This window comes from Sturnus vulgaris, chromosome 6 (assembly GCF_052056855.1).
Source record: "Sturnus vulgaris isolate bStuVul1 chromosome 6, bStuVul1.hap1, whole genome shotgun sequence".
NCBI classification, from domain to species: domain Eukaryota; kingdom Metazoa; phylum Chordata; class Aves; order Passeriformes; family Sturnidae; genus Sturnus; species Sturnus vulgaris.
In genome coordinates this window covers 5,311,611-5,335,792 of record NC_142248.1, presented here as the reverse complement: position 1 = coordinate 5,335,792, position 24,182 = coordinate 5,311,611, and the positions used below count along the sequence as shown (strand labels likewise).

At 41.0% G+C, this 24,182-nt stretch overlaps 1 protein-coding gene across 1 annotated transcript; it reads left to right on the top strand.

Moving 5' to 3' along the window:
• The first annotated feature begins 2,473 nt into the window (after positions 1–2,473).
• Positions 2,474–23,438, top strand: TRAF6 (TNF receptor associated factor 6). Its single transcript, XM_088166791.1, has 6 exons — positions 2,474–10,139; positions 14,321–14,471; positions 15,074–15,232; positions 16,120–16,191; positions 17,510–17,587; positions 19,082–23,438. The coding sequence occupies exons 1-6, from the start codon at positions 9,850–9,852 to the stop codon at positions 19,961–19,963; spliced, it is 1,632 nt and encodes a 543-aa protein (XP_088022917.1). The 5' UTR covers positions 2,474–9,849; the 3' UTR covers positions 19,964–23,438.
• The last annotated feature ends 744 nt before the right edge of the window (positions 23,439–24,182 follow it).

Here is a 24,182-nt window from a genome sequence, read left to right as displayed (position 1 = left end):
CGTGCAAAACCACGCTGTACAGGCATCAGCTTCCTTATCAAAGGAACCACATGGGCATACATAAACCTAGTCAAGTGCTTTTCTTCCAAATACACAGGAAATCACCTTGCAAAAATACTGTCTCGTAGGGATACAGCAGGCAGCGAAAGATTGTAATTGATCTCAAATTGCTGCAGCTTTGGGCGTGTTTTGTGTCCTTAGTAAGAGCACGATTGCTGAAGTTGGAGCTGCACAGATCCAGTACTGGAAAATGTTTTCCCTGTGCAGTTGGCACCACCGAGTGGAGAAAAGCATTTTTGCACTCGTTCCTGCTACAGCGTGGACATTAATATGTGATAACGGGCCTAAGCCTTACAGATTTGGAAACCCTTCTCAATAAAAGAATTCATTTATTCTTGGAATAAAAACTCCAGATAAGTTCCTCGAATTCATGATTAAAATAGGTTGGACATCAGTGCCCTTGACGCCCTGCAAATTACAAAAAATAGTATTTTTCAGACATACAAAACCCTCCATCTAAGGATATCTGTTTTACAAAGCCATGCAGTGATAAATTTCCTCGTTTCACAGCTCATGAAAGCAGCATACAGTATGTTCACTTGGCAGGAGAAAAAGGGTAGCTCTGAAATTCGGCCAGTTTCAATGTATGTATTTGTCCTTAATGTTGTTATTTCTTTATTGTGATTCTTTGGAGCCCCATCTGATGGCCCAGCTATCTCTCTACCCTAACTCTTTAGCTTCCTGGCACCTCAAAAAAAGTGTCAGTACGTTTTGGACACAAGCAATGCTCAGAGGGGTGCATTAGGGTCTGGTATTGCATTGGCTCCTGGAGCAGCATCCTGCAGAGGGAGACAGGCATTCTAGCCATGGAACAATCCACTGATTTCCAGCTCCCAGGGAGCATGGAATGCAGACAGAAACACAGAAGATCACTGGGAAACTGTGGCTCCCTGCACCGCCCCCCCCCCCCCCCCCCCCAGATTACATCCCCCCAAACAGTGTGAACAGTTTGTTGGATTTATATGTATGTTAATCAGAGATTCTTGCCAGGAAAACTCCCTGATGCAACCAACCAAATTCCCCTCGCTCCTCATTCCTAAGGAAATGAAGCTGTGTTCACTGTCCGGGTATTTCAATTCCTTAAAATTGCCGGCTGTCCAAGCCCCGGGAGGAGTTCCCCTGTCGCTCGCCCTGCGGGATGCAGCGCACCGGGCTTCGGTGCCTGCAGGAGTCCCCACGGGACAGCCCAGGTGGGGACAGAAATTGTTGCTAATAAGCGTTTAGGTTGCATTGAGAAATGGCTTTTTGGCGACTCCCAAAAACACCATCACCCCCGCCAGCCCTGGTGTTTAACAGCGCTCAGGACGGAGCGGAGCGCATCCTAATGGATCTGCATGGCAGCGTCGGCAGCGCTGGGCGAGCACCGCCCCGGCAGGAGCACACAGCCAGCGGTGGTGGCAGTTCTGTGTCTGTCGGGAGCAGTGACAGTGGCACCGTAACTCTCCCGCAGCCCGGTGGTGACAGTTCTGTGTGTGTCGGGAGCGGTGACGGTGACACCGTAACTCTCCCAGCCCGGTGGTGGCAGTTCTGTGTGTGTCGGGAGCGGTGACGGTGACACCGTAACTCTCCCGGCCCGGTGGTGGCAGTTCTGTGTGTGTCGGGAGCGGTGACAGTGACACCGTAACTCTCCCGGCCCGGTGGTGGCAGTTCTGTGTGTGTCGGGAGCGGTGACGGTGACACCGTAACTCTCCCGGCCCGGTGGTGACAGTTCTGTGTGTGTCGGGAGCGGTGACAGTGACACCGTAACTCTCCCAGCCCTGTGGTGACAGTTCTGTGTGTGCCGGGAGCGGTGACAGTGACACCGTAACTCTCCCAGCCCTGTGGTGACAGTTCTGTGTGTGTCGGGAGCGGTGACAGTGACGCCGCCGCTCCCGCAGCCCTGCGCCCCGCCCCGCGCCGGTGGCGTTTCCCCTCCGCGGCGGCAGAGGGCGCTGCAGCGGCCGTGGCGCCCCGGGGGCCGCGCTGGCTCCGAGCCGTCGCTCCGGCGCTTCCCGAACAGAAGCGGAAGCGGCGGGCGGGGAGCGGCCGCGGGTCGCGGTGAGTCCGGCGGAGCGCGGGGGGCAGCCGGGAGGGCGAGGAGCCGGGCTCGGGGAGCGAGGGTCCGGCTGGACTCGGGCTGCTGCAGGCTTGTGGCGGCGCGGGGCGATTTTCCCCCGGGCCGGGGCTGCCGGCTGGGGAGCGGAGCCGCCGCCTGCCCGGCCCGGCGGAGCCCTTCGGGCCCTTCCACCGAGCTCGGCGCTCGGCCGAGCACGGCCGGGCCGGGCCGGCGGTGCCGGGGAGGGGGGGCTGCGCTGGGGCAGGGCGCTGCTGGGGCTGGGGATCGCCGGCCTGCGCTGCTCCGGAATTGAAACCGCGGGGCTGAGCCCGGCCGTGCTGCCCGGCAGTCGGGAACCTGGCCGGAGTGGCCGTGTCCAGAGTGACCGTGTCCAGAGTGACCGTGTCCAGAGTGACCGTGTCCAGAGTGATTCTGGCCGGAGTGACCGTGTCAGGAGTGACTCTGTCCTGCCTCTGCCCCGGCGGTGCCATCTCGGGCTGTGCTCCCGCTTGTCTCGAACGCATCAGCTGAACCTGGGCTCTGTTTTCCCACTGTGAAGTAGAGACACTCAGTAAATTCTTGGGGAACGCGTTAAAGGGTAATTTGCAGCATAGGTTACTGTTTCTAAACGCGACAGCTCTTACTTTCTAGTAGAGACGGGCAGTATTTAATATTTGCAGTAACTTTATTAACACGAGCAATAAATTACGAATTCAGTAGTAATTTCCATCAATTTCGTCGGGCTCAGATAGGTCACTCTGAGTCTTTCGTACTTAAACGGAAATCTCAGCTGTAGGTGGGAGGAAAATGTTCTAATTATATCCCTTAGACCTAGTCGTTAAAGCTTGCCGAAAGTATTCCCCCATGTTTGCCTCTGACACGTTCCACAGCGCTACCCCTCTGCTCTGTGGATTTTGTGGTGTCTTAGATACCACCGTGAGTGATTAATAAAGTATTGATTTGAAGCTTCAGGTGAATTTTGAGCTGTGTTTACCAACTGTTAAAAGACTTGTGAGCAAACTGCTTTGTCTTCCTGTAGAATGAAAAGGCCATAAAATTTGTCGTTCTAGTAGAAGGAGGGAAAAAAAGTCACAGAAGTATGCTGATAAAAGCAGTTGGATTATTTTCTTGGCATCATTCTGAGCATGATTCTTCTGCATATTCCACATTATTTTCAGCTTTTCCCAGCGAGGAAGATTCATGGAACTCTGTCAGACTCTGTTGAATGAGAACTTGTCAAGACATAAATGGCTTTTAAAATTTTGTAGTCTTGCAACACTGCAGTACTGTTTTCTTAGAAAACTGCTACTGTATTTAGAAAGACAAGACACACAATAGGTACCTATGCTGATAAAACTTCAGCATGAAAAAATACCTGAGGTGAACATACATTCTCACCCATTGAACTTCCATGAGTTTACTATGTCAAGAAGAACAACTTTTGTGTCTCAGTAGCACAAATTAGCTAAGCACAGGTTAAAAAAAAAAGTTTTAGATCTAGACTGTGAAAACTGGCCATAAAATATTGCATATATAAAGTGTGTCAAAAAGAAAACAGAAGTAAATGTAAGGTGGAGTGAAAAGGAGAAATGTTTTAATTGTTTCAGAATGTGTGTTTAATTCACTGTTTGCTTTCCCAGGGTCTCAGATCATTTTACTAGTGCCATATATGAGCCTCATTCCTGTAGAGATGGATGGTAATTAAATGTAGCCTGGAGACTGTGCCTTGCAGAAATCACATTTGTTCACAGTCATACCTCTCCCTGACTGTTTTTGAAGTGCTTTTTGGGTGTTTAATTTGTCCCCACTTGGGCAGCATCTTACATTCTCTGTAGATCTGCTTAATGCATATCTCAGTATGCTCTCAGTGTGCAAAGGGAGGACAGAAGCCAGAGTCACTGCCAAAGTAAAGAGTTAAATAATTCTGTTCTTCTCACTACCAGTGCTTTCTTTGCATTTGCTATTCTGTTTACAGTTCCCAGTAAATTCTGTCTAAAAGTTAATAAACTGAAGAAAGTTTCAGGGAATTTTGGCTTAGGTTTGTTTTCTGGTTATGGAAAAACCCATAGAATATCTTGGTCTTAAATATAGTATAGAATGCTTCCATTGCTCACTAAAATTAAATTTGTTCTGACATACTTAAATAGGATAAAATATGAATGTAACTGTGAGTGTGCCATCATCTAATCTCCTAAGTAACATTCAAGCATGAAAATACTAAGGTGATTAAAGCCTGACAGCATTCTTTACAAATAAAGAGAAATCACCTGGAAAGCTTCAGAAAACCCCCAAGGGCTGCTCTGCTCTTGTCAGGACCTCTTGATAGTCTAATGAGCTCTGAATGTTGTGTTTGCCTCAAACAAAAATTCTTCTTTCATGTCTTTAGGTTCATATGTTAAAAATGGTGTGAGTATGGTGGTTATTCAGAAGACTTGGATGTCTTAAAGGTTACTGCTATTAGAAAAAAAGAAAGTTTCTATCTTGACAATATGAGCAACATGCCTCCAGACTTTTACAATAAAGGACAATTTAGTTTTTTGCAGTTACAAGTTCTGTCTGAATCTCCTATTGCTTTGGCTTGTCTAGCCATCTGATAGCTTTGAAATGAAAGTTTTATAGGTATTAATTAAAAGGTATTAGCATAATTTCATGTGTTCTGCCTGGATGAGTGATGATATCTACAAACCTCATAGTGGAGACACATGGTGCTTATCAGTAGACCATTGATTAAAGTGCCTGGGAATAAGTGTTGCAAGTATTTCTCCATAAACAGATTATCCAAAGTCACTCCACTGGTCTGTCAGTCTCATGACCCAGAAATCTATACACACATATACATAGCAGAGGAAGAAAAGAGAAAAAGTTTGACCAGTTTTTCTGTTGATGCAGTGCTAAAAGCATTTCCCCTGCTGGGTGTGTGCTGGCCAGGATGCAAGGAAATTAATTACATTTGTGAACTTTGAGTAAGTAAAAGGATTTGGAATAGTCTTCTGTATTGATGCCTTATTTATATGGGCAGTCAGTGTCAATTTTCCAGGAAATGTCATGTGGAAATTAATTGTATTAAGTACTTCCTGATTTATAATAAAAATTTTCTCTTATAACAACTGACACTTCTCTGCACCCTATTCCTTAAGTTTGCCAAATGCTTGAAAATCAATGTAAATAGTATACAATGCCTACTTTTACTTCCTTCCTAATACTCTTAATGATAGTGGGATTTTACAGGCAATCTGAAGATAATTTGAAGATATCTGATACCAGTGATTTTTATATTTTTTTTATTTAGAGGAGTTTGGTACTTGAAAATCTATAGAAATCTACCTAAACTTGATTACACTATGGGAGTTGAAAAAATCAGAGTTTTGTTGCATGCATTAATTTAATACATGGGCAGTTTAATTTCTGTTTTGAAGTAGTTTTTGTCGATCATAAGGTACATTATTCTTGCAGGAGTTTGCTCTTCTGGTCTGACTGTGCTATCTCACATCAGCCTAATCACTTTGTAATGTAGCAATGTAAATAGCAACAGAGCACAGGTTACTTAGTGAAGAAAGGTGTCATTATGGTTTAAAGTTGAAAGAGTGGGTTGGCGACTCCTTTTCTATCTTTTAACTGTCCTTTATGGGGCCTGAAAGTTTCGTCCTTAGGGCATTCCCAGACTTCTGCAGCACAGGTATTGATCCAACAAGTTCTGTCCATGACCCTTTGGCATGGAAAGCACCTTCCTTTCTGCTGGCAAACAACACCGCTGTTGCCTTGGAGAGTGAAATCAATCTTTGCCAGCCCAAGGCCTGGATACCTCTGTGCCCAGGCTAAAGCCCATTATCTCCAGAGTCAGCAGGTCTGGCAGCACTTCCCAGCTCTAGAAAAGAGCATTTCAGGTACATTACCAAATGTAGTTGAAGACTTTCTCTGCCTTAGAAACCTCATGCTAGCAAAAGCAGGAATTACTATGTAATGATCCAGTTTATTTACAGTTCTTCCTGAATCTGGAAGCTGGATGTTGTGGAAACAAAAAAGGTAGAGAGAGCAGTCTAGAAAAGTGTTTATTGTATTATTACCCTGTTTAAAAAAGGATAAGTTCTCAAGGCTGTGGTGTACACAAGGTATTATAAATTAGTATTCGGATATTGTACTTGCATTTGACTCAGTTTTGTTCAGCACAGAGGAATGAAGAATAGCAACTATTCTAAATAAGGAGAAAAACTAATGTGGTTTTTAGGAGATCTTAGTTTTTATTTCACTGGAAACCTGTTTCATAATCAAAAAGAAAGGATAGCAGCTTGATTTGAATTTTGGTATATATCATCGTTTGGGAGTTAAAATCCATCCTTTTCCAACCTAAGCATTTTTTTAATTCCCCAGGAGAGGAAGGTGAAAAACTGCTACAGTAAGCTCACAGGTTGTCTGCTCTACCTTCACTGGGGAAAAGACCTATAATTACCATTCAAAGTACACTTTTCTGTAGCTGATTTTTTCCTAGCACTGCTCTGTCCAAAAAGATGAAACCTGTGTTCTACTCTTGGAGGATAAAGTAACTTCCACAAGAAACAGATCTAATTCCTAGTACAGGAGTTACAACATAGAGAGAAATTAGTTTAAGCTATGGTGGAGTAATAAGGCCTTGGTTAATTGTTTGAGTAACAGCAGTGTGGATTTTGATTTGGAAAATTGTGCCTTGCCCCACACCTAAAATATGTGTGGAGGAAGGAGGATTTTGCTCACAGATAAGATGAAATGGATAAGAGTAGTAGGAGGAATCCTGTCTTAGATAAAATGTGAACAAAGTTTAAAATCCGGCTCTTAATCACCTTAAGTTGCCTCTTTGTACCTGAATTTCCCAACTTAAAAAGAGACTTGCACTTCTTTTTTTGTGAACCACTTGGTCATATGCAGATAAAAAGCTCCATGTAGGAGTGGAGTATATCACTGAATAATGGGGCTTTTTGGTCATACTAGGATGTCAACTGATTGCAGTGACTCATTCATTAAACTGACTCTGTATGGGAGTTTTGTTTCTGTAAACTGAATATACATACCTGCTATATCTGTAGAAACAATTCAAATGGCCAAAGAGACACTGCTTGCATAGCACTTAAATCTACAAAGTGTTCAGCTAGTGAGATTATACCAAGTCAGGTCCTGGTTTCTTCTTTATAAGAACATAATTTTCATATACTATGGGATTTTTTTTCCTAGGAATAGCTCAAGAGACAAGTCACACACTTTGCAATTAATGTGACAGCTGAATTTGAGCAAAGCTGTTATATATTTCTTCTTGTGACTTCCTGAATTCCTTTGTGACATTGCTAAAGGGACCTATGTTCCTCTTCCCTTTCTTAGTCTCACGAAATATACCCCTGTGGCTTAGAGTAATGTGAATTTTTCAGTCCTAGACTGGCCTAGCACTAATTCTAATATCCTGCATACCAACATTCCCACTCCATTGACCCAATTTAGTTCCTGTGATTTTTCATGAAGTGTAGCCCATGATCATCCTCTGCAGCAGTTGTTAAATAATTTATGTTAGTTTAACAGTGGAAACAAGCTGGGTTTCTTCTTCACAGAGAACAGATCTACTGATGGCAGGCTAAAAACAAAAAATCTCTGTCAGAGAGCATCTTTTTAAGCATTGATTCCTCTGCATGCACTCTAAGTCACTGGCAGAGCTGGTGCCTTTGTAGGATTAAAGTGGTCATGCCTGGACTATGGCTGGAGCAGCTGCTGAGAGCATGCTTGGTGTTCAGTTGGTATTGCTGTTGTGGTTAGGAGCCTCAGTTATAAAGCCTGTTGTATGGACAGTGTCCAGGGACAATACCTTGGGGTGGAAAACAGGAGTTGGAGTGCTCAGCACTCTTTGGGTGCAGTTCCAGACAGCTCTGCTCTAGAGTTATTTCTGCAGAAGGTGAGCACTGCTGGCTGGTTCAGTACAACTCCGAACTGTCAGCCTGTGCTTTGAGGCTCTGTACCTTAATGGTATTTTGGAAATGTCAAGAATGCTGCTCTTCAGATACTTCTCATACCCCTGCATACCCCAACAAGATGGAAAGTCATATATTTATACAACAGAATAAGTGTTTTGGTTAGATTATTCTAACTATAACTAAAATATGGCAACTTTGTTTTTCTTTAGATCTGCCTCTTTCTTTTGGTCTGGATAGCTGGAAAAAAATAGCTCATAGTGTGTTATCTGGGGAGTATTTCCAGTTGTTTATCATGTACATGGCCTAAAGCACATTTCTGTGATTTTTCATGTGTTCAAAATTTATATCCCATAAATGCTAGTTGAGGCCTTGTGTGATTAGTATTTCTGTCGATGTAATCTCAAGGTGGTATAAAGTAAGTACCCAAATAAAAACTACCTGTATGTCCTCCTCCTGCCCATGAACATTTTGTAAAAATGAGTTGTGATACGCAAATTTTGATAGGCAAGAAAATTTTCAGGTTTGTAAATTCATGGTAATCCTATTCATTCTGCTGCCTCCAGCATCTGCAGTAGTGATGCAGATAAACAGTTCTTAAAATTTGTCTCTTGATTGGATTTCCATCCCTAATATATTTTAGATGACATAATGGTATTACAGTGAATTCATTAGGTGAACACTGCAAGAGACTTTTGCCTATACTGCTGTGCAAAAGATTATAAAATCTGGGCTTATTTGGCTTGTTTTGCATGCCTGGCTCCATAACCCTCAGACTACTCATACTGCCTTGCAGCTGGTGATAATCTCTGTTTTTCAGAGAAATGTCATTTATAGAAAACTAACCACAGTAGCATTCTAAGAAAATGATTATAACCATTAAAAAAAATCAGGGGAGAGGAAGGTTTCTTGGTCTTTAGAATTTGTATTTGTTGTTAAGGCCTTTTTTTTAGGTTCTCTCATTCTGTGTAGGAACACTAGCAATCTATTTAGGGATACCACACTTTTTGATTTCATGTCTATGAGTCCACCCAGCTTTGGAGGAGTGTTGTAAAAGCAGGCTTTAGTATGCCATCCACCACTCTACAGGGAAAGGCGACTTTTATCTTCTGTTCTTACAATCATGTCCCTTGTCCTCCCTGCCAGCTAGCCTGGGAGAGGGAAAGGAGAGCAAGAGCTCTTTGAGTAATTTGTGGATAGCTTTTGAGCTGTGGAATTATTATCCTTATCTCATGTATAGCTTCTTACTCCATTTGAAGTCCTATTGGCAGTTCTAAAATGTTATCAGCAGTGCTGTATATTTGAATTTCATTACAGCATATCAGCTGCTTAGTTTAGGTATTTTGACTTCTATTTTATTTGTGGTCCTGCAGCTGAGTTGATTTGAAATCTGCATTGTGAATTGCTTAATTCAGAGAATGCTAAATAACATATATACACTGCAAGGAAGACAAGGAATTGAGCTGTTGTCCTCCAAGACAACTTGATTCTGTACAGCGTTTTTTCCACACAAAATGTTTGAATGTCTTAGAAGTAAATGATATGGAAGGGGTAAAGAAACATCGTCAGCAGACATAGCAAGGACAAAGAGGATTCCTCTTTTTACAGAAATCAGATGGCCATATGAAAGAGGTAAGGGCGGGGTGTGTTTGAGCTCTGCTGACAGGATGCAGTGTCCTTTCCTGCGTATCGCAAGATAAGCCAAAGAAGATAACGGGGACAAAACAAAACGTGCGATTTGGGCTCTTTCCTGGGAGGGAATGTGTAGAGGTGCATGTAAGCTAACGGGTGTGTGTTTTTGCGCTGCGGCAGTGCCCTCCGCGAGGTGCCATGAGCTTGGTGCACAGCGGCAGCAGCTGCGGAGGCCGGGCCGAGAGCGGCTGCTGCGCCGCCATGGCCAGCGCCTGCAGCGGCGCGCCCAAGGAGGACAGCGCCGGCCCGGGCAGCGCCACCGCCTCGGGCAGCTCCTTCGGCCACGACACGCAGGGATACGACGTGGAGTTCGACCCGCCCCTCGAGAGCAAGTACGAGTGTCCCATCTGCTTGATGGCTCTCCGAGAGGCGGTGCAGACGCCGTGCGGCCACCGTTTCTGCAAAGGCTGCATCGTCAAGTCTATAAGGTAAACTTGGGGAAGAAGTGGAAACTTGACATTCACGAACCAGAGCGGTTGAAGGTCAATCTAAACTGAATAGAGATGCCCAAGGTGCATTGCAGTGAGTGCTGACAGAAGCCTGGATATTTATTATTCATTAAAGGTGCCAAAATGTCACAAGTTTGGAAGTTTTATGAGCTTTAGATAGTTTGCCGTTTTTCCAAATTTCCCTGGGTTGTGAATCTAAAAAAATGATTAAACTTCAAATAATAATTTAAAAAAGAAATATAGACAAATCCTCCAAATAAATTCCACTTCCAGCTCAGGATTAGAAAATTACCTTTTGCCTATGACTGTTTCTCTTGATAACTACAGGAAACTACAGGCAACCTGATTTCTTGGTGCAGATAAAGCAATTCATGCTTTCAGTTCTTCACTTGAAATTAGCTGCTTCCTTCTTGAGCTGGAAGAGAGAATGTGATGAGGGAATAGCATTGAGAGAGGAAATCAGGTGGCATATGAGGGACTGGGAATAAGATACAAAGGCAAGAGCATGCTGGGCTTCTAAAAACAGATTATTGAAAGAGCAAGAAAGGGCAGAGAATACCTTGTAGAGGGCACTTGCCTTAAACCTGGAATGAAGTCATCAATGTCCCCACACCTGTGAGTGAGTATTGGATTACAATGATAGATATTATGCTGTAGGATTTTTTCCTTTACAGCATAAGCCAAGTTTTTTTCTCAGCACTTGCTCACTTAGCTCAAATGTCACTTTGGTAGGAATTTATATATTCAATTCTTTGTGAATCATATGTAGAATTGGCTCATTTTCAACCTTACTTTGCACACTTTTGTGTAAAGATCATTAAACTGTCTTCAATGTTACTGGTTTTTTTTTTATTTTATAGCACGCAAAATGGACAGCGCTTTTTGATTGATTTTTCATACCATTTGTCCATAGTTCTATTCAGTTTCTTTTTCTTCCCTATCCATCATTTGTAGCTCACTAAATGAATAGTATGCCAGCAGTTATGTTCTCTGAATACAGTGTTTTGTGGGCTTCTCTGTAATTATTCAGCTACATAAATTCCCAGGAAGAATTTCTCCATGGAAAGAACCATGACCAGAAGTTTCTGCTTCTTTTATACCCTTTCTCTATTTTACATCATTTCTGTGAATGGTGATGACTGTTTTAGTGAATTCTAAACAAGGTGGAAAGCATTTTTTTCTTTTGAGACTGTAGATCATCAGTGTAATATTTCAGCTGTTTCATTGCTAGTAAAAGTTTTCCCTCATTCCCCACTGAACTCTGTCTTTGGAGGACAGTTTGAGTGAATGCTTGTGAAAGCAGGAGGGACAGCTTGAAGTGCCAGACCTCTCTGAATCCCTGAAGAGCTGAACTGCATGTGTAATTGGCATCCATGGATCAAGCTATTGATTTAGATTATGTAGTGTCTACAGTACAGTATCGATTTGCAGTATGTACTGTCTACAGTACCAGATTGATTGAGGTATTGAGAAGCTTCTTCAGAGCTAAAATGAAAATGGAAGGTGGTATTTTACATTCTCTAAGTACTGTTTATTTTTTCACTAAGTGATTGTCACAGCCTTCATTTGATCAAGAAAAAATGCTTCTCTTTATTCCTCATTTCACCACTGTCTTAAGTAAACACAGAGATTAAGGATTTGAAATTATGAAGGATGGACAAGCATTTTTTGACTTATTTCTTCTTGTGACTTAAACAAACAATTGTAGTTGTTTGTGTTGAAGAAGTTGTGGCTGCAACTAGAAAAAAATTGGAAAACCTTTTAAAACTACACTCTTCGATCTTACAGTGTGAAGGACATGATTAGATGATATTTGATCACAGTAAATGTTTGCCTCCCAGAAAGTCTTGGCAGCTTTCAAATAAAGCTGTCTGACGTGCTTGGAAGTGCTGTAAGTCATGGAAGGAGAGAGGCTTATCTACCTAAGTAACTACAAATGAGTTTATGAAGGTTACTTGTCAACGAAATACCTTACTGGAAATTTTAGAAGAACTAACTTCAGGTGCAGTAGCTAATTCAATTTCACTCCAGTCTTCTGTTTATTGGAAAAGCAGAGTTGTGAGGTAAGAAGGGGCAGCAGGGAAATCTTCGGGTGCTGGCAGTTCATCCAGCAGCTGGCATGGATGCACTTAAATTCTCTGCCAGCTGTCTCAGCTTCTTGGCTAAACTGCTCACTTGTTAAAATCATAGAGCAGTCTTTTCTTTCAAAATTATTCTGGCTTTACTCTTGATACCTGTATTTTAATCTCAGGGGAAATTACAGGAATATTCACTGCACTAGTAGCAGATGACCATTGTTTCACAGGTACTGTTGTGAGTGGCAGAGTGCAATGTGATAAACAATTCAGCATAGGAAAGTCTTCACTGTAATGTAAGTTAGAAGTGAGGTGCATAAACTCAATTCTGTCACAGGAAATGTATAGCAACACCTTTGTAGATGGTTCTTAGCACACAATTCTGATCCTTGTAAATAGCATTTGAAGCCTGTTTAATATCCTACAATGAGTTACTGGTTTTTCCTTACTACACTTTTCTACTTTGGAAAATTGCATGTCATTCTTATTTTGTTCTTTATTTGCTAATTATTTAAACTGGGGATTTGGTAATAATTATTTCACATTAATCTGCTGTTGGCTGCTCTTATTCATGATTAGCTTTTCTTTGTAGACATGAAGCTGCTGTCTTACCAGCAGGCCTATTGAGCTGTCTTTATACTCCACTAAACAGAGTGTTTATAACCAAGTTATACCTGTGAAAACTGATTTCCTGTAGGTTGTGAAGTGAGGGAGCATTTCTGGCTTCTGACAAAGATCACACTGGTTGTAGCTCGGGGAGCTCTGAAACAAGGCAAGCTAGGCGTTTTCTTTCTTCCACTTGTTTAGGAGCACGATTCTCAGGCATGTGGTGAGCTTGCTCTGCAAGCAAAACCTGTGAAAGGAAGTTCATTGCCTCTTTGAAGTGGCAGCTTTACCTCCATTTCCTCTTAGCAGCGTTGCTGATGGAGTTGCTGAGCAATTATTTCCTTTTCCAACAAAGAGCATAAATTCCTTCCCAGTCTCCACAGCCCACTAGGTCCTACTTCCCCTCGTGCTTGCAGGCAGTGACAATGATCTGGCCTTTGATCCTTGCACCACAAGCGCTCTCTGACATTTTTCCACCCCATGTATTTTTCCATTTTATTGCTGTTTCCATTAGCACTCAGGAGCTTTGATCCCTCATGCCTCTTTAACTGCATTACTTAATTGTGAATCGATATGTTGGCCTTTCAGAATGAGCTGGTACTGGAAAATTTGATGGAGGTGATCCCCTTTTTTACTCCCTTTCTAGTGTTTTTTGTATATGCATGCAGGTAGACAGAACCTGATGAACTGGAACAGGCTGTTAGTTACCTTGTGCAGGTTGCATGCATCCTGTTCCATCAGATTCCAAACTTTCATCAGTCAGCACTGACTTCCAGTCTGTTTGCTGTTAAAATGGCCTCAGATGCAACACCTGGTTCCAAATCCAGTGTAATTTTCATAGTTACTATTAATTTTTGTGTCTGGAGATTTTCACCCTGTTTGCTGTATAATGAAATTGAAGGATGACCAACTGATCAAATGGTTGTAAAACAAAGCCAGCAAACTGAGCAGTGTGTAATGTAATGCCAAACAGATGAAGTCAATCTGGAAAAAAATACAATTTTGCGTTTTCTCTTAGCTGTGATCACCCTGACTGTTTATGAGAAAGAAATGAGAGGAGGTTAAGAAAGTTTAAGTTTTGAATTGTTTTGAAGTACTATGTGGAATATTCTTTGATGTTTGAGCTATGTGAAGTACTTACAGAAAAAGGACTGTAAGTTCTTAGTGTCTTTACGTATTCCTCAAGTTTGTTTCCAGAGTACTTAATGTGGCATTTGTACAAATAAAATGTGTTTGAGTTTGAAAAGTGCTGCAACCCCAGTCATGCCACCTCCAGTGAAACTGTGTGTTTTCCATTTTTCTGAAATACATTTCATATTTTCTGGTCGTTGCCACATAAATACTATTGTTTTCAAAGATGTTCTTACTGTGTTATTATTTGACCACTAATGTCTTGCTGTTGTAAAAATATTTTAAATTAAGTGCTTGGAAATCTCTTGGTAATATTGGAATATTTTTCCTTGCTTTTCTGCATTGTAGAGATGCAGGTCACAAATGTCCTGTAGACAACGAAATTCTGCTTGAAAATCAACTTTTTCCTGACAATTTTGCCAAACGGGAAATCCTTTCATTAACGGTCAAGTGTCCCAACAAGGGCTGCAGCATGAAGATGGAGCTCAGGCACTTAGAGGTGAGAAATAGTTTTGAAAATACAGAACCTTGTTTTCATGGATGAATAAAGATTCAGAATAACTCAAATACATGGTCATACCTGGTACTCATTTGTGCTGACTCTGCATTTTTTTTAAAGACTGTAGCTACACATATTAGTTTTTAATGAGTATTTAATTGTAGTTAGGTGATTCTCAAGTGAATATCACAGTGAATGACAATTGTACTAATGCAGCTTTCTGCTGAGGATCATTCATGTTTGTCTTTTGATTAGCTATGTCTATGCTTCACACAAATTTCTTAAAGTCAGTTTAATAGTCTCTCAAAGTAGCTACATATATAAGTTGAAATAATTGTTTTGGAAAATAATAGATGCAGTTAAAAGAATAAATATAAAACTAAATTTTTATGAGAGGTTTCCTAAAGCTCTGAATATATGAAACCTGACCTTAGCAGTGGGACAGTAACAGGCTGTTGTTGGTAGTCAGCATAAATGTATAAGGATTTCCTTGCATGAAGGAAAGATTGTGATTCATTTGTCTTTCACCCTGCTTTATCTTGAAAATGGATGAGATGAAAGCTCTTGTTGAAGTGTCAAATCCCTCTTCTGCCCTTCTGCAGGACCACCAGCTGCAGTGTGATTTTTCCACTGTGGAATGCCCACAGTGCCAAGGAGCCTTCCCAAAGAACCATCTGAAAGAGCACATGACCCAAGAGTGTCCGAGGCGTCAAGTGTGTTGCCCAAACTGTGCCACGTCTATGGCCTATGAAGATAAAGAGGTATTTAGCAGGAGTCTCAGCTTGTCAGCCTGCATTCACATGGCTTTGCTTGGAAATGGAACAGCAGTTAAAAACAAACAAAAAAACCCCACAACTGAATGGTTTTGGTCTGGAAGAGCTCTTTGTGCAGCTGCACAGCTGAGAAGCCACAAACTCAAGACATGAGCCTGGAACAGGCAAAAGCTAGGGAGAGATTGTCCTTCCATATAAATTTACTTGGAACCATGTGTGTGAGGAGACTTGTAGACTGGTGTAAGAACCGCTGATTTCTGATGTTGCCATCAGACAGGCCAGTATCTACTGCCCATAGAATACAAAATGCAGTATTTACATGTGCAGTTTTTATGCCTGGGAGGGAGGATGTATCAGGAGATAAATCTTTAGGGGATATCTGCTACCACACAAGACCAAGATGATTTCTGAATTCTTCTCCTGGCTCTGCATTTTTCACTTGGGTGATACCGAGGATAGTACTTTCCTTTTGCTGTTACCATTTCTTTATCTCTATATGGATGTGTTTTAGCTCAAGGACTATTAAATGTCGTTGTATATTAATATTGTGAATTGTCAATCAAACACACCTAATATAGTCCAATAATACAAATAAAAAGCAAACACAAAAAGTGCTTTCATATAGTTCCAGTATAATTGAACGTGAATTTTAGAAATTTACTGTTAAAATCAGATTTCTTTCCAGCATAAGAGCTTTAGGAAATAAAATATCTGCAACTTTATGAATCTCTTGTATAAATCCAGGAAGAAACAGTAATAGAAGACATACTGTTCAGGGTGAAGGGATTGTCTTTGTTTCACAGTTGCATACAGCTAAATGCATAATTAACTTTACTAATGCTTTTCCCTTTCTTTTTTCTGTTTGATCCCTTAAGCTTCATGACCAGACCTGCCCACTTGCCAATGTATATTGCGAATACTGCAACACAGTTCTCATCAGAGAGCAGGTAAGAGACTCCCATTTTCTCTGTTTATTCCAAGTCAGATGTTTTGTATTTACATCACTTCTTTAATGTAAAATTAAACTCAGAGATACAGTTTTTCTACTGCCTGCTAAATCACTACCTGCCTCTCTGAAAACGTCCAGCCCAGGTGTGATACTCCCTGAAATGCTGCTCCAGTTTGTAGCTGCAGTCTGGCAAGCCTCTGCAGGATTTTGGCTGCACATCACATTGTTCATCTGTACTGCTTCTTGACAGGGGCCATGCTGCATGCCTTTGATCTTGAATGGAGTTGAAAAAATACCAATAACTGCCGGTGCTTATGGCTGGCATTACAAGAGGAGGCTTTGATTTGGGCAGAGAGGGAGAGTTTTTGTTTTGGAAAGTAGCTATAAGTAAATTCACTGTCAAACTGGGATACTGGCTGGAATTCTGCTTGTCCATTACTGTTGTAGTAGCCAATATTTTTTTTTCTGTTTAATACTAACTTCATTGGCAGGAAAATGATCAATATTAATTTGTCTAATTTGAGATGGCAACTATGTTAATGGCCTAGATTAAAATAAAGAGTGATCTTGTAAAATGGCACAAATACTCTGAAAAACAGGATTGAGCTTAGTAATGACAAAGGAAAAAGTCTGTTGTTAGGTAGACAAATGAACTGCAGAAGTGGGGAACAGAGAATATTAAACATTCTTAATAACAGCTGATCTTTATTAGCCTTGTGTTTCATTGTGATACTGAAACAAGGCAAACACCTGGGGTTGTATAAACAGGGATTCTGCCTGTGAAACACTGAATTATCCTTTGCTCTGTTTAGGGCTCCTAAGCATCAGCTGAAGTTGTTGTGCTTTTGAGGGGGGTGGATAGGGAGGATCCAGAGCAGTGAGATGACTGATCTGGATCTGGAAAATATGGACCACAGAAAAAATTGAAGTAACTTGAACTTTTTGAGGAAGATGATAATAAAGAAAGACACAATAAGTATGTGCAAGTAGTCCTTCAGAAGGGAAGGAATTGAACATGATCTGCTGGAGGATAGGCTAAGAAACAAAAGATGTTTCTTTTAGCAAGGAAACCTGAATGCTTTCTGAGACCTAACATAAGAACAAAGTCAACGAATTGTTACACTACATACAAGTGGGATATATAATTTTTATCATCACCTAACGTTTTTGTTCAAAACTCCCATATTCCCTTAAGAAATTACATAGATATAAACTGATCTGACTTAGGTACCTGTTCAAAATCCATCCAGCTGTATCCTTTTTGGATAAGAGAATACTCTTGATAGAGAAGTAATATCAAATCTGATTTGTTTTAGATGCCTAACCATTATGACAATGATTGTCCTACTGCCCCAGTGCCATGTTTTTACAGTGCCTTTGGATGTCCTGAAAAGGTAAGCCTTTTACCAGTACATTCTGAATTGCAGACCTCCTGCATGATTTTGCCTGTTGCTTTTGTAATGTGTTTTCCTATTCTTGTCTCCTTCACCAGCCCAAAATCCTCAGTGATTTGTGGTTGTGGGTTTTTTGAGGTATCTTAATTCTGAAACAGTGCATGTTGATACATTTAATTTCAAAATTGCTTTTTCAAATATAAAAAGTTGTGTGAACAATTTGCTTGATGACCTTGCTTTTATTATTTCAGGTTTTTTTAGCTTTCATGTCAAAGTAGCTTGTAGCATTTCTTCCAAAGTTGTGGCCAAATATGCTTATGACTCCTAGAGTTCCATGAAGAAAATAGATTTTATTAAATTCTAAAATTATTTATCTTGATACTCTTTATTTCTAATTTTTTAATACCTCTTGGTAAAAATGGGTCTTTCCCATTCATTTCCACATTAGTTTTCATACACCGTTGGATGCTATGGAGCATTTTAGCAAATCAATGAAGGGAGTACAGTGCTCATTTAGAACACAGAAAAATTCTAAATATATTTATCATGAACAGTCTTTCACCATGTCTTTGTCTTGAGTTGAACAGTGTTACTGAAAGTGTACACGATAATTAATGATGCTTTCATAGGGAAATTATCACTCCTACAAAACCTGAATTTTTTTATTATGAATGCTCATTAACAAGAAGGTGATACTGAATACACAGTGCTTGCCCTTGGAATATTTGACAAGAATGTTTTCAGTATAAAGTACTCCACATTACTTCATATCTTGCTTTTACTTCCAGGTTCACAGTTTGAAATATGTTCCTACTGAAATACTTCAGGTCTTTTAGTAAAAATTGCCTCCATTTGAAGTGTGGGTCTTGGCCTTTAGTAAGAAGTTGTTCCCAGCCTTTTCTGGAGAATTTAAATTTTGTTGCTTTCCTGGAGATAGGCTGTAGCTTCTGTAAAAATACAATCAAAGATTCCCTTATTAATCATTACATAGAATTATGCAACTATACAATATGCTATTATTAATGATAAATATTCTTACAAGAATATGTCTGGGACATCCTGAAGTCCCAAGCCAACAAAAACAATAATGCACATACCTGATTCCTATTGCAGTCATTTATGTCAGTTCTGTCTTAAGTTCCCAGGTTAACAATTCTATGCTGAAATCACCTCATATCTATGCTTTTGTTGAACCCCAGCTGTATCAACACCAGGGCAAAGACACAAAGATCTTAAAGGTCTTTTCCGACCTAAATGATTCTGTGATTTGCCCGCTGGTATTTGAACTTCTTTTTCCATTTTTCCTAACAGTGATCTTAAATGTGGAGCTCTCCATTGGTAAAGTGCTCTTTGTCACACCTTTGTCCTTGATTCACACTGCAGTTTTTCTCATACAACAAAAACAACTACTTGTTTGATTTTCTTCAGAGCCACATTTAAAATGAGATTGCAGATGATTGATGTGTTCCTAATGCCATATCTCTTAAATCCTAGATGCAAAGGAATGAACTGGCACGACATATGCAGGAGTTCACTCAGGTTCACATGAGGATGATGGCTCAGAGTTTCCAGAATATCAGTGTTACTGCTGCAAACCCTGTACCCTTCATCAACGGCCTACCCTTTGAGCCTACTCTCTTCTCACACGTGTCACACGCTGCATATGACTGCAATCCAGAAGTTGAAAACTTCAAGGAAACGATTCAGCAGTTGGAAGGTCGTCTGGTAAGGCAAGATCACCAAATCAGGGAACTCATTGCTAAAATGGAGACTCAGAACACTCACATGGCAGAACTCAAACGTACTATCCGCAATTTGGAGGGAAAGATTACCGAAATGGAGGCACAGCAATGTAACGGTATTTATATCTGGAAGATTGAGAACTTCAGTGAACTGCAGAAAGCCCAGGAAGAAGAGAGACCTGTAGTGATGCACAGTCCTGGCTTCTATACAGGGAGGCCTGGCTACAAGCTGTGCTTGCGCCTGCATATCCAGTTACCAAATGCTCAGCGCTGTGCTAATTTTATCTCTCTGTTTGTCCACACTATGCAAGGGGAATACGACAGCCACCTGCCCTGGCCTTTCCAAGGCACCATCCGACTTTCTATTTTGGATCAGTCAGAAGGCCCAGAAAGGCAGAACCACGAAGAGGTGATGGAAGCCAAGCCAGAGCTGCTGGCCTTCCAGAGACCGACGATCCAACGCAATCCGAAAGGTTTTGGTTACGTGACGTTCATGCACCTGCAGAGCTTGAAACAGAGAGCCTTCATCAAGGACGACACGCTGCTGGTGCGCTGCGAGGTCCTGACACGCCTGGACTTGAACAGTGTCCGCAGAGAAGGATTCCAGGCCCGCAGCACAGATGGAGCCATGTAACCTGCCAGCCCTCACCACGGCAGCGGAGCCTCGCTCCTGTCTTTCCACTCAGATCACAGAAGAGCTTCGTTGCCCACAAAGGCTGTGTTTGTAAAGGACTGATCTTCACCTGAATGGAACTTTGTTGTTGCTGGTATGTTTTTTTCTACGTGAGCTCGTATGTTTAAATATTTGGTAAGGTTCTCTCTTAAAATGAGCTACTTCTGTAGCAAGCTAACTAAATGAAGTGTTAATCAAAACTTAACTGCCTGCAAGAAAATCCTATTGCAGAACCTGTGCATCTCAGATTGGTAAAACTTCAGTCATGTCAAATAGACCAGTAAGTCTTTTCACCTCAGTGCCTTGGAATAGATGCTGTTGCAAGGAAGGAGCACTGTTAATAAAGGATTTCTTTCATTTGTTTTTTCAAAGCTTGGGAAAGTTTAGAGGGTTTCTGTATTAACTTATCTAGAATTTTGCATTGGCTATGTGTCTCTTGAAGTTTGAAGTTAGGGTTAAGACTTTGTTCATGTCACCGAGGGTTCAGGTATGCTTTGGCCCTTTCCTCCTTCAGGAAGTTGCATGTTGATGCAGAGTTGATGTTGGTATTTCCAAAAGATATGAGGTAGTGTTGTGGAGAAGGCTAAATGACTGAGCTGAGTTCAGTGAAGAAATATTTGTAATGTGGTCTGAAGGTGCCTCCCTAATTCTCTTTATTTTGATAGATATTTCTCTAAGTGTGTGCTCTAGGCCCAGAATGTCAACCACAATCACCAAGAGATACAAAAGTTTAGCATTTGAATGAAACCCCTTTGTGCTGGTGGGATCTCCTAGTGCTGGACATGTTCCAGGTTGTGAGTGCACACATGAGCAAAGGGATGCACTAAACAGAGAGGGTGATGCAGAATTTGTTTTACTGCTCTTGAAACCCGAATTCGTACCAAAGCTGAACTTGTGACTGGCATCTGTTCAAGTGATCTCTTGGTGTTGTGGGTGACATACCCAAGTCATCCCCTGTGAATTCTCCATGGGCAGCTGGCCATATCAGCATCCAGCTGCTGGGGGTATTTCCTGTCCCTTTAGACAATAGGGGCTGGGTCAACTCAGCCATTTGGATGGTAAGGAAAACTTATTAATTCGGCAGCATGAGGAAAAACTGTAATCCTGTTTGCTTTTAGGAAGAAAATCTGGCTGCCATAGTCACTCATTTATCAAACACTAGATTCACTGTGTCAAAGATTCATGAGGTTCCTAATGCTGTGTGTATTGTTTTCTGTACTGACTGATTGTATGCCATGTAAATGTTAATTTTGACCAGTCAAAGCTGAACAGTTCAAGTTCAGTGGTGCTAAAAATTTTAACTTTCATGGTGCTGATAAAGTTCTGAATCTTGTCTTCAAAAGGAGGTAAGGAAAAGGTTTTGTTAACCCCATAACCCAAGTACATGTTCAGATACTGAAGAAAGGACTAAACGATGCATGAGCTTATATGTATTAGTGAAACAACCTAAAGACTGGAGACACTGCAGCTTAAGAGATAGTGAAGAGTGTTCCAATTATTTGGCCTCATCAAAGCAATACCAGTGGGGAAAGGGCACATGGCTTAATATAAACAGGACTAAAGAAATACTTTAGTGGTTTGAGAGGGACTCTGCCTGCCTGCATGAGAGGTAAAAGATCCAGGACCCAACCTACCACTTTGTTCATCATATCCAGATGAGTAAAATTTCTGCTGCAGGTAGAACCTATTGGATGGAAGAGGGACTGGGTTCAATGGAGCATTGTCACTATTGAAACATCAACTTCCTGACTAATGGTAAATGCAGTTAGTTGTTGGTGACTTCAGTGTATTCTCTGTCATTAGGGGCCAGGTGAGCATATGTTACTGAAAATAGGGAAAGGACCTCAGCTTTGAAACCAAAGTAGATTTTCTATTGCATAGCCTCCTCCTATCAGGTGAATTGTTCTGGAGTGTCTTCAGTTGGAGCATTCCCAGTAGAGCCATTAACCAAGAGCTGTCGATACCCATGGCAGTGCACAGAGCCACTCTGCACAGAAGGCACTGTACAGGACTTCTCCATTTTGGGGCTGTGTTACCTATTCATTTTTTTTCAAGATGCTCAAAAACCGCCATTCTCTTTTGTTACCCTTCTTATTTTTTGGGGAGCAGGAGGGGAGGGAGGAGGAGGCAGTCAGAAAAAACACTTGTCATTTGAGAGCTTCATCCTGCTTCAGGTCCTTCCTCAACCCTAGCAATGAGAAAAATGTCCTTATTCTCTGTTCGGATCTTTTATACTGAAGACCCACTAAATGCATTAACACTTTCTTTGCTTTTGAAGGTTTGCATTCTGAATGGAATTTTTGCTTTGAACCTTTTCTGCTAGATCTGATGTACTTCTGCCTCAGAGGAGGAAATTTCCCTGTGGTGACAGGGTGTAAATGATTCAGGTTAAAATTGTACAATAGCACAAGCCAATAGGGAATAGAAGGCTACTGCATGTATAATTCTGTATTGGCCACAGTAATATGGACGCTTTATTCATTGCTGCTATTCTACTGGTTTTGTATTTTTATATTGCCAACTAGAACTCTGAGTGATGTCAAATTACTGTAATGTCAGAGTACTACATGAGAGACTGTTAGAGCTAATTTGCTAGGTATCAGTTAAATCTTACTGTCATAAAAAGGTTATAAATGTTAAGGAAATATTTATTCATGTACTTGTTCCATTTTCCTCTTTCCCCTTTCTTCATATCTCTTCTTTTGAGAACTTGTTTTACCGTGGTGGATTGAGGTATAATTGCTAGAACCATTTAAATGGTAGGAGAAAGGTCTGCAGCGTTGTCTCTAAATCAGAGAAATATTTTAATTAACTCGTGTCCTGTGTAACTTGTTCAGCAATGGGGTTTTGTTTTGTAACTCAATGCTTTGCAGCATTACAAGAACTCAAGGTGGTTTAAGAAGTGGCTTAGCTTCTTTTATCTTCCAAATTTCTGTTGTCTTTAACATGTTTTAAGTCACCGACTCTTTGTATGTGTATTTGCAAAGCTGCTACGGCACAAATTTTCCAATTATAATATATTATGAACATGTTATCTCTTTGCCTCTGAATGTCTTCCCCTGCAGGGCAGGGAAAATTATTTTGCTAAAAATGTTGGTATGTAATGTATATGTGGGAGCTCAGATAATGTGAGATGTATAGAGTTGTTTTTTAAGCAGTCTCATGCTATGTTGTTTGCTATCAAGGGATTAAACTTGCTAATGAAGTGAAATCAGGGTGACCTTTCTATTCTTATTTAGAGATGGCAGCAGACCAAACACATTGATGGATGCAAAAGATTGTTCTGCATCAATGTTAAAGGTTTGTATTGGTGTGCATTTGAACAAAATGAAAGTACTCCTGTTCCCTTGGATGAACTGATAGTTTAATATATTTTGTAATTGATGCACAGCTATGTTTCTGACAGAACTTTTAAAAATAAACTAATTAAACTGTGCACTGCATGTTGCATCTTTATTCATATGGCTATTCGAAAATATTAACTGATACAGGACTGTTGTGCTAGTTTGTCTTGTGGGTTTCAGAGGTGGCTGGTATCATATAGCACCAAGAAAGCAAAGAATATATTTCAAGATAAAAACCTTCCAGCATTTATAAAGGGTGTTTTCATAGTTTTATTCGTTACTAGAAGATACAGCTCATGTAATAGATAATAAACGAAGTGTTCTCATAATCATCCTTTAATTGAAGATGTAACTCTCAAAAAAGCTGCACACTGTCACCTCTCTGGCCACATCTGCTTGCTTCTTTGTCATAAAAGCAACTATGGGCTGAAACTTTGCAGGAGACTGAGACCAGAAACCAGAGGGAGAAGTACTTTATTGCAATCTCCAATTTATCTCAGCCTGGATCTGTTTTTAATTGCATCTGCAGGAAGGGATATTCAAAACCTTAAGATTGTTCTGAGTAAAGTTAGAGGTATGGCAGTAATGTGCTGTTAATATCAAGTTAATTGTGACTTTGTCTTTCAGCCAGGTTGGTCCTAATAGCTTCCGTGAGTAATGCATAGGAAGGCTTGCTCAGCTTTTGGTTAACTGTTGTGTTAATCCGTTTTTAGTGTTCTGTATTTTAAGTGCACTAAAATCTTCTTTTGATGAGATGGAGTAATAATGACCATTTTTTAAGCAGGAAAAACTGGCATTTGCAGCTGCTCCAGGAATGGAAAGTCCACATACAGAAG

Bases quoted from the DNA above. Each gene is read 5' to 3' on its own strand.
- TRAF6 (XM_088166791.1), top strand. From the start codon at position 9,850: ATGAGCTTGGTGCACAGCGGCAGCAGCTGCGGAGGCCGGGCCGAGAGC. The intron at 10,140-14,320 runs GTAAACTTGGGG...TCTGCATTGTAG, and splicing joins TGCATCGTCAAGTCTATAAG to AGATGCAGGTCACAAATGTC. The intron at 14,472-15,073 runs GTGAGAAATAGT...GCCCTTCTGCAG, and splicing joins TGGAGCTCAGGCACTTAGAG to GACCACCAGCTGCAGTGTGA.